The sequence below is a fragment of the Rhea pennata genome, chromosome 6 (assembly GCF_028389875.1).
Source record: "Rhea pennata isolate bPtePen1 chromosome 6, bPtePen1.pri, whole genome shotgun sequence".
Classification (NCBI taxonomy): domain Eukaryota; kingdom Metazoa; phylum Chordata; class Aves; order Rheiformes; family Rheidae; genus Rhea; species Rhea pennata.
This window is the reverse complement of record NC_084668.1, coordinates 23,268,814-23,283,929: the sequence shown is the minus strand read 5'-3', so window position 1 is coordinate 23,283,929 and position 15,116 is coordinate 23,268,814. Positions and strand designations below refer to the sequence as shown.

The 15,116-nt window shown below is 38.1% G+C and overlaps 1 protein-coding gene across 2 annotated transcripts in view; it reads left to right on the top strand.

The window, feature by feature from the left end:
- Nucleotides 1-49: 49 nt before the first annotated feature.
- The window catches only part of LOC134142056 (neurabin-1-like), a 49,861-nt gene continuing 34,794 nt past the window's right edge, over nt 50-15,116 (top strand). Inside the window, exons 1-2 of one of the 2 annotated variants that reach the window (XM_062578791.1) lie at nt 50-118; nt 591-2,462. In XM_062578791.1, coding sequence (XP_062434775.1) covers nt 858-2,462 — 1,605 coding nt within the window. In that variant the 5' untranslated portion in view covers nt 50-118; nt 591-857. Of the gene's footprint in view, nt 119-389; nt 2,463-15,116 lie in introns of those variants that run through there. The other variant, XM_062578792.1, reaches the window with a different exon arrangement.

Here is a 15,116-nt window from a genome sequence, read left to right as displayed (position 1 = left end):
CGGGGCGGCGGCGGGCGGCGAGCGGCGATGGCGTGGTGCGCGCGGCCGCCGGGCGGCCCGGAGCGCTGAGGGCAGGCGGCGGCGGCGGCGGCGGCGGCGGCGGGCCCCCCGCCCCCAGGTAGGCCGGCTTGGAAAGTTGGGGGCGCGGTGCCGGCGCGGCTCCGCTGCGCGCCCCCCGCGGCGCAGCCCCAGCTCGCGGCCGAAACTTGCGGCTTCCTCCCTTCCGGGCGGCGTGGAGGCGCCCGCGCGGCGCGGCGCGGCGCGGCCCGGCGCCAGCGCTCCTCGGGGCGGCAGGAAGGGCGCGGGCGGCGCCCCTCCCCCCGGCCGCTGCCGCGGCGGCCGTTGCGCGCGGCGGCCGTTGCGCGCGGCGGCCGTTGCCCGGGCGGGGCGGCGGCCGGGCATCCCCGGCGGGAGCCGGAGCGGGAGCAGCCGGGGCTGCGCGTCCCCGGCGGACACAATGGGCTTTATTCCTTCGGCAGCCGCGGGGAGGTCTCGGGTGGCCTTTCCCACCCGGAGGAGCGGCAAGTTTGAGATTCGTGTCGCCCGCTAGCACGGTCCCAAGTTAATTAAAACTCTCTGTCTCTCTGCAGATGGTTTTCTGGGTGCTGTGATCCACACGGAGATAAATATCCGATGGAGCCATTTGCCTGCTGTGATTTCTTTCTCTCCGCGTATACTCCGGTGCACTCCATTTCCATGTGAGCAGGGAGGCTGTCTGAGTTAACGGCTGCTTTTCAAACCTCACTTCTCTCCAGACTGCTGTAGGATCTGGTCGGCGTGGTGCCGGAGGCTGGGAGCTTTGCGCCTGTGAAATTTCCTTCGCCTTCTTGCTCAGGAGTCGAGGGAGCTTTCTGACAATGATGAAGACAGAAGGCAAAGGGGAAAGGACTTTAAGAAGTGCTTCTCCACACAGAAATGCCTATAAATCTGATTTCCATGCCATCAAATGCTCTTTTGATGGAGTAAACAATCCTGAAAACGCTTCCAACAAAACAGGCTTTCAGCAGAAGCTGGGCACCTCTTCCAATGGAGGGGGAAATGATCCACACAGTCGAGGCAGAGCTGCCACTTACGGCAATAGAGTGCACAAGATCAAAAACATGTTTCTGCAGATGGGAGGTTCCTCTTCAACACCCTCTTGCGAAAGCAATCCCCCTGTTGAGACCAAATTAATCAGCCGGGCCCCAGCAGCAGATTATGGACCTTCTCCAGGTAGCCCATCTTTCCTCATTATCCAAAAAAATAATCTTCTTAATACAAGTACTAGCCCCTGCAGCAGTCCTGTGGATTCATTGTCTGTGCCTTCTACTGCTGACAAGGTCATCCGTAGCAATGATGAGGCAGATCTGGACAAAGTTGCTCTGGCAGAAAAGTTTTCTGAGACCAGGAAACTATTTGAGAGAAATATAAAACAACGAAGCTCAGTGGACAGATACTCTCCCAGCAAATGTGAAAGAAATGAGGATAAGAGGAGACGTGGTTCAGCTTCTCCTGATTGCGGCAATGTAGTGGACCATTTCAGTTTTAATACAGAAGTGAGTCTTCCAGTTGCCCTGGAGAGAGTTGACAATCAAGGTAGTGAGGAGTTGAAGCAGCAACATCCCAACAGTGGTCTGAAATCTTCCTTCCTGAACGCAGGACCCATTTCTAGGAGGCTGGAAAGCTTTCTGGGTGACAGTGATACTGAAGAATCCAAAGAAATTTCCAAAAATGATAGCACTTCAAATGAAGACCATGTGGGAGGCCACTGCAATTTGGATTCATCTGCTGCTTTTGAAAGATGTTCAGAGAAGTCTACACCCACCAAAGTGCCTGTGATCATCAGAGATGAACTGATCAAGGCACAAGACAAAAGAGAGCAACCACTACTTGAGAGAAGCGTGCAGGATATGAGCAGTGTATCTGATCAGGAGACTAAGTGGAGATCAGACAGTATTCTCTACCAGGTTTCCCCTGTGGAAGGGACTTCTACAGAGCTGATCGAGAAAGATGAAACGTCAGGGCATGAAAAAGAGGATTTGGAGAAAGATCATGTTGTTCAAGAGGATCAGCCACTCGGACATCAAGCACAGGAAGGGGGGAGGAGTGACTGTTCCTTGGAAGTAGCAGAAGAGCTTACAGAATGCAGTGAGACCAATCATGAAGAAATAGATGGGGTATCTGTGAAAGATGGCCTTGTTACACAAGTTCAGGATGTTCAAGAACAGGAAGAGGACACTGAAGAAGAGGAGCAAGTGGCAGAAAAACAGAGAGAGAATTTCAGTGCTTTTGGAATAGAGAATGAAGCTTTTGATGATGATAGGAATGCAGAGTTAGAAAACCAAAGGCCTGAAGGTAAAGAAATTTTGGAGGGAGAGGAGGAGTATATGTATGATAGTGAATATGAGGAGTTTCCTGGACTCTCTGAAGAGGAAGATCCTGAGCCAGACCGAAAAGTGAAGTTCTCAACAGCTCCTATTAAGGTAAGTAAATCTGACTTCTCTTCTTTTGCAATGAAAAAATACCTAGGGATTACATTTTTGTGGTGGTTATTTCAAACCTCTAAAAACTCTTTTAAATTGTGAATGGATGACCGTTATTCAAAACTGTTTGGTTTTCTAAACAAGAAAAAATTTCAGCGTTAGTAACAAGTGATTTAGAAATTGCAGCAACTTCATAAGATAATCTTATTATTTTACTTGCCTATTGGGTATTTCCATGAATATTAAACTTTTATGAAGAAGCAAATGGCCTTTAATACTTGCATTCATTTGTTTAAAACTGTGGTATTACATTAGGAGGGACCAATTCTGTACTACTCAGTGTACAAATGCTTTTAAAAAAGAAACATTATAATTTAGATTTGCTTTCAATATCACCAATGAGAAAATATCAAAAGACTGATTCCTATTTGCAATTATATGCTTATCTCTGATAATACTCTTTTTTTTATACTTGGTTGGTCAATGTTCTGTAGCAGGGTTAACATGAATGTTATAGAGTTATGAAGTTATGGAAGCAGGAGTTATGGGGCAGGTGGAGTAACAAGGAGTAGTATATGTTGCAATACTGATGAATTAAAAAGATCTAGAAGTCTGATCCTTACTCACCAAAAGTAGCCCAAAATGAACAGAATTGTTCCACAGCTCAAGCCCTATTTACCTGTAGTCTTGTTTCAGATTTCAGTTATTCTAGTCCCACTTAGAGTTTGAGAGGAGAATGGGGAGCTAGGGAGCAGGATGGACCAGGAAACTGTCCAGGCTTTCTGAAGCGTACTTTTCTTCTTATGCTATTGCAGGAAGGAAAAGTTTAATCTTTAGTAAACAGTTTTTACACTTTGTTCATACTGAGTCAGGATGCACTTTCCTTCTTATTGATCAGAGGGATGTAAAAATTCTGTTGATCGCTGTACCTCTTGCAGCAGAGGATTGTAATTTCCCAGCTTAATAAATATACATCCATGTTGTTTCTTGGAAAATGTTTTGGGGGTGGCAAAATACTAGTTTTGTTAATTGTGTTTTTTCTTATAGACTCTCGATAGACAGGATGATTTTATATGGCTTTCTTGTAGTTGATGTTGTTTTAGTGGTGACCTGGAGCACTGAAGGAGAGTGCCAGTATTGGAGTTGCACAATGACTCTAGATGAGGGCACAACTCATGAGAGATCCAGAGGGGCATCAGTCCATTTTCAAAGTAAAGAAAGTTCCCTTGCTTTTGTGCGCTTGAGTATATGAGGAAAGTGCAGTATATATAGTCTGTAAATGTGTGTTAACTTACTGATCACTGATTTCCTGCTGTAGGCAGGAGCAATAACTGGTCATTGCTGAAGTAGCAATGGTTGTAGTTGACTTTTTTTGCGTTCTTTGTTATGTCTGTGCTAGATTTAGTTCAAAGCATAAATAGAAATCTCTGTGCCAGCTGTGATGAAAGCTCTCTTGTAGACAAAGCTCAGGTAGTTTCTTCTAACTAGCTCCGCTCAATTCACCTGCTTCTGTAAAAGTGGTTGGAGCCGCTTGTACCAGATTTTCAATTACACATCCAAAAGATGAACTGATAATAGCAACTTTTATGGCTTTTCCATTAAAATTACATAGTTATACCATAATGCCTGACTCTTGGATTGGCAGAATACACAGTTTTTTGTGTATTTAATAGTAAGTACTTGTGTGTTTAGTGGTAATATGGTCAGTGAACTTTCTTTTTAAGGCCTAGAATTGAAGCTTGTGATACTTGTCTTCCTTTATCCCGTTCCATTAAAACTTGACTATGTCTTTTCTATAACAGGTGTATGAATCTCTTTTTGTATGCTATTTTCAATGGCTTTTTCTCTCCTCTTTCCTTTTGCATATGCGATGTTTTCTTTCCTTGTCTGCCATTTTATTTTGTATTTTTTTATGATGCCTAGTGGAGATGGGTCCTGGCATACAGTTTTGGGCCTTTCTGCTCTATAAAATAAAGAATAATTTTCCCATCTTTTCTTGCACTTCTGCAAAATCTTTTTTAGTAATAATGTACTTTTAAATAGCTCATTAACTTTTTAGAAAATCCAACTTTTACCTCATAGGAAGAAATCTCTCATTTGACTTCGCATATAGATTTTAGTGCATTTTAAATTGGAAGTGTAAAAAAAAATTCTGAATGTAACAAAAGATTATTTTTACACCCTCTCCCCACTATAGCTGAGAGCAGGGCCATAGCGAGTTATATATCCTACAAACCTTCCCTTCTTTCTAGTTTCATTTAGACTTAGATTTCATTTGAAATATAAGTGGCATTCCAAACGTCTGTGGCCACTGGAGGAGGAGTTCTGGCTTTCTCCTTTGTCTTAGAACTTCCTGAGTGAGCCAAGTGGAACTGGCATTTTTGTTGTTATTTCTCTCCTGCACAGTGGTATGATGAGTCCTGCTGCTCTGCCCAGTCTAACTTTGTAGTGGTTATGAAGCAGTCTTCTCTGTATTTTACAGTTGTTCAGTTGCTGTTTAGCAGGTGTGTGACAGAGCTGGAGAATTCAAAACATTCAGAAGGCGTTTGGGGAAGAAAAAACATACTTTCAGATCTTCAGGTTTCAGCAATGATGGAGCTCTGACCATTGTACTTGATTTACTCAAAATAGAAGCCAGGTCTGTCCATAGTTAATGGGTATAGCTTATATAGAAGTACCTGAAAAACTATTTATGCTGCAATAGCAAGAGAACTTGATTCGTATCTCTAATGAGAAGTTTCTAGTCAGTTGTAAAAATGACAAGGCTTTTAAGTTTAGAAAAAAAAGAACAAGAGTGGAGGGGTATGGACCTGGGAGCTCCCAGGGGACACAGAGTGAAGCTATAGTTAAAGCTGTATCTGAGCCATGCTAGGTATCTGTAAATATTGACATCTGTAGCATGGCTTGAGAACATAATTTGACTTGGTAATTTCTAAGAAGATGGAACATAATGATGTAAATCCTATGTTAATTTGAGTAACTCTATGCCTGTGTAAATAAACATAGATGAGACTTCTTAAAATAAACATTTTGATTGTGTAGAAACTGATGGTAATATGCCTTGGGAAGCTTGCTTTCTTGCCTTGGGTGACCCAGCTCTTTAAGTCTTGCTGCTGTTTGATTTCTGCAGACCTTAAGGAGCATTATGTTGCAGCTGCTTCTTTTTCCTCTGGTAGTGAAGAGAGCAATACTGTGCACTTATTAGCAGAATGTCATTGGGAGACTGGGTTTGTGTTATGGGGCATGGATTATTTTTAGTCTCTTGTTGCCACAGATGAAGCCAGTAAGAAATGAAAAGCACACTCAGCTGTCCAAGGTATTTACAAGGGAGCTGAACTTGTCCTGAAGTTTTCTAAATAAATTGTAAATCCGATCAGCACTGCAGACAGTGCAAATAATGTCAGGCAACTGTGCTGTCATCCCTTTATATTTCAGTATGCTTTTGCAGAGATTAAACTGACTTTCAGTTATGTGGTTACCTTGACATCCTTATTAACGTTAATGTAATGACTGAGTGCTCTTTGCTTGCAGTTCTGACACTTTTCATTGGTAAAACCAATTGCAAAAGTGTTTCCAAATTGACTTCTTGGGATATTTTTCCCTCTAATTGTATCAAACTTTCCTCGAAACCTCTAAGAGCACAGTTACTAATCTAGTAAACTAGTCTATAATGATTTTTGATCCCTACAAAATCTGTTGTCAAGTAAACTTAAAAGAAAGTGCTGCTATTATTTGCATTCATGGATCTGTTTAGTTTAGTGTTCAGTTTATGTTGCATGGGAGTGTCTGTCCCCAGCTTTTTGGGAATAGTACTTTCTTTCAAGATTGGAAAGTCAAGAACACAGGAAAAATAACCTCTTTGTACAGGCTTTGCTTTGATATTTGTCACAGCTGAGTAGTAGTTTAAACTTATTAATTCTTCTGAAAAAAAGAACTGAAAGGTGTTTTTTTGTTGTTGTTGTTGTTTGGTTTTTTTTTTTTTTTTTAAAGTTTGTATGTTCTGATTCTAGCCAAGTATCATTAATTTTTGTGAGAGTATACAAGTCCTCCATAATATTGACGTTTGTCTAAGACATATCAAATATAACTGTTCTATGTATAACTGGGACACAAATAGTAATTATGTTCAGGTTGGCATACTCTTCAGTCTATAATACAAAACTGCTTACTCTGAAAGTTAATGAAGCAATAAATGAAGATGCACTTGAACTAGATTTTCTGTCCAACGGCGTATCTCTAAGAGCTCACCACATTAAGGAAATGCACAGCTTTCCTAGACCAATGTGTATTCTTGTTGAACGCTTCACAGAATGTTGCAGAGTAATGCTTCAGTTTCATACATACTGTGATTTTAGAATTGTAATTTCTAGATGTCCAAATTTCATACACAGTAGCGGATGTAAAAACTGGAAGACTCCCAAATCCTGGAGTTTCTTCAGCAGTTAGAGAATTGATGGCTGTATAAATGGTTAACTGTATGTCAACTATTGGTCAAGCAGTTCAGTGAGATACTTCTGTGGTGGTAAGAGACAAGTACTTGATGTGGATGTACATTGATTTAGGAACAGATCTGAGCCAGATTTAAACAGAATTCCCTTGTATGTGTGAAGTCATATGCTGCCTGTGTCGAGCAAAAAAGCAGAAGTGTACTTCCATCATGCGTTGTTTGAGGTCTTTTGCAGTTGCAATTTGTTTGTTATAATGTAGATTTTAAATGCTCTGGATTTTTGTTTATCATTTGCTTCAACATTTTAGTGTTTGTACCTTAAAATCCTAACAAGTTTGTCCTTACCACTTGTCTTCATATTTTTATCTTAAATTTATTATACTCTCCAAAGTACTTTTTAGTGACTTTTCACAGAAGTTAACTGTGTTTTTCAGCTTAGTTCAGTTATGTTCTGCCTGCATCTAAGAGTACACCATTTCCTGCTGGCTAACTTAACAGTGTGAGATACTTAAAAACATCTTAACTGAAGGAAAAAGTACATCTTTTTGCAGGCAAATTTGAAAACTTTTGCTCTTTTTATATTTTTTGATGAAAGCTAGATAATCTTTAATTTTTATTGAAATTTCAATTTTTATAGAAGTTAATAAACATGAATTAAGCTTAGATACGTTTAATTCTGGTCTTAGAAGGTTCTGTATTCATTATTTCTGATCCATTTTCTGAACCTTGTTATATTTAAGAAATTTTTTTTCCCCCCTATGACCTCTGTTTATCTCTCTAGAAATAGGTATTTCTAACTCAGGCTTGCTCTGGCAATTCCTTATATCTGAAATTTTCATCTATTTTGTTTTTTAAAAATTTTTTGATATATTCTAGAAATAAGAGATTTTGTAATGGTAGATTTATTTAGCATTTCAAGAGTCTTTGAGCTAGAGTGCAGTGTCAGGGTATGGGACTGTAGAGCAGAAAAATTAGAACAGAAAAAGCAAATAACTTCTTCTTATATTCTTCCTCACCATTGAAGAGGAGCTTGACTCTTTCCATTTCTAATTGAATTATTAATTAATACAGTTATATGATATACTAGCTGCCCCGTTTGTTGTACTTGTTAATGCTGTTAAGTTGTGGACAAATATGAGAATAGTCCTATTCTTAGTCTGGTTACCTAAAGAAATAAAGTTTATGTGGTTTGTTTTTATTATGTTCGCCTATCAGACTTTGCTCCTTCCCAGTCCTGCTAAGTTTTAACTTCATTGCAGTTTCATCAGGATTTGAAAGGGAAGGGAGAAATTTTAATTTATATATGTATATATAGTGTGTGTATGTATCATATATATATATGAGATACACACACACTATGTATGTGTGTATGTGTGTGTATATATATATATGTGTGTGTGTGTGTGTGTGTATATATAAATGAGATACACACACACACACATCACATACCACTTGGTTTGGGGAAAATTGGCACCTGTATTAAAGAAGGCTGCCTCACTGATGGCAGGGCTGCAGCTTGAGTTTGTAACTTGTTCTTTTTGCCCAGTGCTAGCTGATCACTATGCACATGCTGTGTCTTGTGTGGAGGAGGACTGTGGGGAAGAAGAGGGAGGAAAGGGGTAAACAGGAGGCACCAAAGGTTTCACTGAATGTGTGCTCAGAAACAGTGAGGAGGTGATGATAGAAGAGAAATAGAGGAGGTGAGGTTACGGAGAGGAGAATGCAGGCAGAGAGATTTATAGGAGGAAAGTTCATTAGTTTAACAGTTCAGTCAAGAAGCTGAAAGATTGAGCTGCTTTTTAATGATGATTGCTGCTATTAGCACCTGAGGATACCTAGACTAGATCATGAAAAATATCTGGCAGTAGCTGAAACTTGTTGGTAGTTTATCTTTTGAGAGATGGAAAAATATAGCTATCCTTTTTCATATCATTCTAATGTGTAAGTCTACTCAAAAGGACTCCAGTAAAAAGAAGCATGTCTCAGTAAATCCAGTTTGTGTACATACTTTGTAATCTTGAGATTGTGAAGATGCAGTTTAGCAGGGTTTTTTTTGTTTGTTTTGTTTTTTTTTGTTTGTTTGTTTGTTTGTTTTTTACAGGTTTGTGTTTCTTAAGTAGTAAATTATTATATTTCAAATGGCAACATATAAAATCTTTAGATTTACTTTTCCAATGCTTTCCCTGAAGTGGCTGGAAGTGAGACTATCCTTTTCAAATCCGAGGTGTTGGTAGTCATAGAATCATTGAATCAGTAAGGTTGGAAGGGACCTCTGGAGATCATTTAGTCCAATTCCCCTGTTCAAGCAGGGTCACCTAGAGCATGTTAGACAGAGTAGCATCCAGGCGGCTTTAAATATCTCCAGAGAAGGAGACTCCACAGCCTTTCTTGGCAACCTGTTACAGTGCTCCATCACTCTCCCAGTGAAGAAATTCCCCCTCACTTTCAGGTGGAACTTCCTATGCTTCAATTTTTACCCATTGCCTCTTGTAATTACTAGTCATTACTAGTGACAGTATTATTACAGATTAGTTAGTTAAGTTGGTCTGATATGGCCATTTGGGGTTTTATTTTTTTGTTGTTTTTTTTTCCTCTGTTGGGGTCACAAAGCAGCAAGCTGAGCAACCAGCTAAAATCAATTTAATTGGACAATTTTGTTTTATGTCTTTTTTTTTTTTTTTTTTTTTTTGAAGTTCCTCTTACTAATTTGCTTGCTATTTAGGCAGTTTAGATTCAGTCAGGTTGATAATTTTGGTTTGGGAAGTACTAAATAAAAACACATTTCTATTTCTAATTCTTCTGGATTGCCAGTCTGAAGTCAGTGGTGCCAAGACATCTGTGAAGCGTATGTATGTTCATAATTGAACCACTTTCTTTACGTATGTAGTCTTTCAGGAGCCAGGAATTTTGGTTTTGGAGTGGATTTCTTCTTCTGCACTATGTGGTATTGTGAGTGGCTTTTTGCCTCTTCTGGTTGTATCGTATTTATTTGGAGCTTTTCAGTCTCTTCATCAGTCTTTCAGTCAGAGAGCAAGGCCACATCAATTGGTGATGGTGAAACACAACCAAGTCTTGGAAGAGTTCTGCTTCTGTAGAGAGAGAACATGGTTTTCTTTTTTCCCTCAAATTCCATTCTGAGTCTTTGAAATGGAATAGAATCATTGCACAAAATCTGAATGAATACTTTCTCTGCCTTCGTATTTCTTTTACTAAGATTTAAAACTGAAAGGTCTGAAAAAGACTTTTTTTTTCTGAAGTAGGTAGCGTAATCTGACAGAAACAGATACCATGTTGTTTGTTTTACTCTCTAAGTATCTACAGTGCCTGTGCTACTGTAATGAAATACATAAATAGAGAATAAATCGTATTTTTATTGAGAATAGTGTGACTGGCAGCAAAGTGATGTAGTTCAGTAGATACTCATATTGTTTTTCTCTTTCCTCATTTCTGTTGTGGGAATGTATTCAAAAGAAAAATGTCAAGAAAGTTAAAGCAGAATTCTGTCCAATTAGTATTTGTGATGATTTATGGCTAACAGGCCTTTAGAATTTATGTAAACCTTATGTATGTGATTTGAGACTTTGTGCAAAAGAAATGAACGTAGATGCAATTAGAAAGAAAAGAAGACTGGAAAAGTTGAGAACAGAAAATGGGGGATGATGGGATTAAATGTGGGGGAGAACGTAAATTGCCACGTGCACGGATGGGAAATAAAGTGAACTGTGGAGTGGAGAAAGAAAGTAAAGAAAAAGTGTAAAGGGCATGCCAAGATTGGTGTCAGGAAAAGAGAAAGAGTACTTGGAGGATGGGAAAAAAATATGTAAGGTGGTGAAACAAATGTTACTGAATAACTTGACAAATGCATGCCAGTGGACTCACGGTACTGCTGATGTTGAGTAATATTTTGTTTAACAGTTTGTCAGAGGTTTTGACAGATATTAGAGATCTTCAAAAACTTTCAATGTTTATGTTGTTAAATCATCTACTTACTCAACAATTAGAAAATGTGCAGCTAGTTGCATTAAAACGAATAGCAGACTTCGTGTTTATTTTCAGTGCTGATAGCCAGAAGCAGAGTAGTTCTGGTTAGTCTTTGGGCTAATAGGTATATTTTTCAAATACTGATTGTTTAATTCTTACAGTAATTGACATTTCACTTATAACATTGTTAGATATTGGGGGGGGAGGGGGCTAAAAAAGTATCAAGTTTATATTATAGTAGGTTGGTTGTCTCTGAAGGAAATTGATTCAGAATTTTTCCTCTGTGGTGTGAAGATTCATATCTAGACCAGAGTACTTGTCCTGTGAATATACTAAATTCCTAGCAAAAGGTATTTTTGAATTGGGACAGTTGGGGAATTGGGCTTTGAGTCAATGCTAGTTGTTGTTGTTTAAGTGAGTATTTTTGGTTTATCTACCTTCTAGTTAATACTGGATGAATAAAATTTATTTCATGTTTAGCCAGTGATTATCCTTTTCCCTCATGAACAACTTAGACATTATTGGAAGGATAAGGTGGGAATTTTTTATTACTAAGCAACTATAGTACTTGTTCTTTTTTAACCTGAGAATTTCTGGATTTAATTTTCAGAAATTGGGTTGGAGAAGTTCTCCTTGTGTTAGGAAAAAAGATCAGTTCAAGGGCTACTTGATTCAAACTTAACTGAATGTGGAATGAGTGTTTTTGTTTTACCCCATTTATTCGTGAGCTGGTTGAAAGGAAATGTTTTTCTGTGTTTTAACAAAACTATGAGCCATGTAGGCTCAGGAAAACTAGGCTGATGTTGGTATTGTGTAGCCAGTGCCAGTTTGTGTACTCTGCATGGCTCAATGAATGACCAGGTGGACGCAGTAGCCCAACAGGATTAACACTTCAGTATGAATGTGCTGGCAACTAAGTCGTCTGTGCTGTGGATCTGAAGAAAGGATGCACGTAGTCTTTGCGTAGACTGACCTGGTTGGGTTTTTCAATTATGTTATGTTAAGCTACAAAATGAAGTACATAAGTGTGCACAGGTTGTTTATCCACTTGTAACAGAAAATGCTACATTGAATGAAATACTTCTATTTATCAACCTGTTTAACAGTTACCAAGCATTCAGAATCATTTTTGAAGAGCAGAAAAAAAAGTAAAAGCATAAATATAGAAGTTTGTTCTTTTCTTTTTAATCAAGATATTTGCTGATTTTTTTTAAAAAAATCATTTGATAGCATGAATTGACAAATCAGGTATAGTCATTTTCACTCAAAATATAACAAGTAATGATAATAAAAACATAAGCCTTATATCTTTCAGAAATATAGGGAATAATAGGTAGGGATAATCCAATGTCTACTTTAACTGAAGAGAGAGATTATAAGAATAAACAGTCAAGTGCATACCATGCTTCTGTCCTGCTTTAGTGTTACTGTTTCAAACAACTATTTGTGTCTGCTTGTGTGCTTCTGTTTTGCCAGATGTAGAAAAGGTGATCAATTTGAAAAGCTGAAACTGTTTATTATTAGATTATTTATCAAAGAATTTAGAAATTATTAGATAGTTTTCCCTGAACCATGACTTTATTCAGTGACAGTAATTTTTGCTGTTCAACATAAGAATTGTATTTCAGAAGGAATATGGACCAGCTAGTGGAATCATTGCTAGGCATGATATCCAGGTGAGAGACCATTTCTCTCTCTGAAATGCCTTTCAACTGTTATTGTTACTTTAACTGCTGATATAGGTATTATGTTTTTCAGTGAGTATTACGTTAGTGTTTAAAAGTGATGCTGAAATTGATTCAGCTCTGGTTACTTGGGAATCTTTGCATGAGGTTGTTGCTTTCTTAACCTTACTATTTAGCAATATTTGTAACATTATGCCTTTGATCGTGTGCAAGCAAATTGTTCTTACAGGAATGACTATAGGAGATGGAGCCCTTTGGGCTGTAACTGTTTTATGATTTGAAAGGTAAAATATTGTCTCTTTTTTGAAGAGTGCGCTTTCCTTCTAACAAAATTACTATTCTGGTAAAGCTAATAAAGTTTTTCTGTAGAGCTTTTTATGTACTGCTAACATGTTGAATTAAGGAAGAGTATTGTTTCTCTGTGATAATTTTCTGTGATAGCACTGTGATATAATGAAGATATTTTTATTTTTTTATGATAATACTAATTGAATGATTGATAGTAGTCTTTTAGGCAATAGGCTGCTTTGGTGCTTTTGAGTCCTGAACTTGTTGATTTTTGGCACCTTCATAGAAAGGGATGAACTGAGTTTTGCATTCAAAAAGTGATCTACTAGGGGAATGAATACAATTTGTTCTACCTCCACATCAATATCTCTATTCTCAAAGAACTGCAAATAGCATTTACAAATTTAAAATTAAAAAATAATATTTTTTATATTTAACTAAAATATTTTCAACCTGCCAGATTGAAACTTATAGCATATTTAATTCAGTCTATTGAGATGATGCGACTTTGGTTCTCCCTTCTCTCCAGTGCCTTATAAATGGTTGTGTAAGGAGCTGGTCTTCCTTTTTGCTAATGGAATTTTTTGGTCGATGCAGAGTAAACATCATCGTCTGCTTTGTGTGTTAGAACACTGAGTCATAAAGAATCAAGTTAATATATAATTGTCAATGTCTTCTAAGTAGACACCAGCATAAACTACATCCTCCACGTTTTGCTCATTCAGGGGTTTGATAATTAGTGTCTTAACATTTTAGTCATATCTAAGTTATTAACACTAGGTCATATATACACTTATAAATGAGCAAACTTGATTTCTTTCTATTTCTCACTTACTATTTGTTTTTCTTCTTAAAAACTTAGTATGCATGTTAAAAGTGCTTGTTTGTCCACTCTTGAACTTTTTTCTTGTTACTAGTTTAAAATCCATTTTACAGCCAACTTGTCTCTCTCTTGAGTAGAGAGATTGGTTCTTGTGGGATGACAAGGAACCAAGCTAGGCAGGCCTTGTTCCAAAGGCAGACAAGTACTTCATGAAATCAAAGTACTTCTACTCCCTATCCTATTCAAAAAAATTTTTTTGATTGATTTAAGCAATTTGGCCACTTTTTTTTTTTTTTTTTTTTTTTTTTTTTTCCTGATAGTGATGGAGTAAGGATTCTTGAGGGTGTTTGGATGGTTTTCATCCTCGTCAGCATTTTTTTTCTTTAAAGTTTGTGGAAGACAGATATTGCAAATACACCCCTTGTCATCCCTTTGTTGCCAGTTTTTGCCCACTGGTGTGTAGGTAACAGTCCAAAGGAGTTTGTTAGCTTATTTGTCTTATGCAAGACAGAAAAATTCAAATCTTTTTCAGGACTCCTTGTAGTAAAGCTCTTTTGGGGGGAGGGTAAGGGGTGGAGAGGAAGCTCCCAAAACCATGGGTTTCTTTCTTCCCCTTTAACCCAGTGGATTTAATCTTGTTTATTTGTTGGACTACGACATTAAAGATATGGCCATGTCATGTTTGTGGAATGACCCAGGCTCTTAAGATTAATGGAGCATTTGGCAGAGTTTCTTAAACAGTTTTTTAGCTGTAGTCTGGAAGGTGAACCAGGTTAAGTCCAGTGTGAAATAGATCTTGGTTGCTTTTTGGTAATATGTTTTAATAACTTTTTCCCTGTATCTAAGGTTACGGCCAGACAGAGCTAGCACCATCGAATTCCGTGTTATTTACGTGATTAGTTAAATGTCTAGGTAATCTTTGTGTGAAAATGCAGAAGTTGCAGAAACTTGGTAGGTAGTGTAAATTAACTTTCTGTGCTGGACATCATTGATTAGGGAGACTGTTGCCACAACTGCCATCCATAAATGAGTGGTTTTCCTCAATATCCCCATAAGACAAAAACACTTAGTACCGACAAAAGAATTATGCATGTAAACTCTGTTTTTCAAATGTTGTTTTTAATCTCTGAGGGTTTTAGGGGGGGGGAGGGAAAGGAAGGAAATATGACTCTTACTTTGTCTTTTTTTCTAACTTATATGTATTTAAATGCAACTAATAAACATACTGAATAGTAAAATTAACCTTGTTGTATTACTCATTATTTCTTCCTTTCTAGATTTTTTATCTTAATATTGGTTACTCGTTTCTGTTGTTTGTTTATCCATCCTTTTTTTTTTTTTTTTTTTTTTTTTTAAGCAGTTCATAAATTTAGCTGGAGTGATTACTAAAAATAGCAACGTATGTAACAAGGCATTTCCTTTTCCTGGGA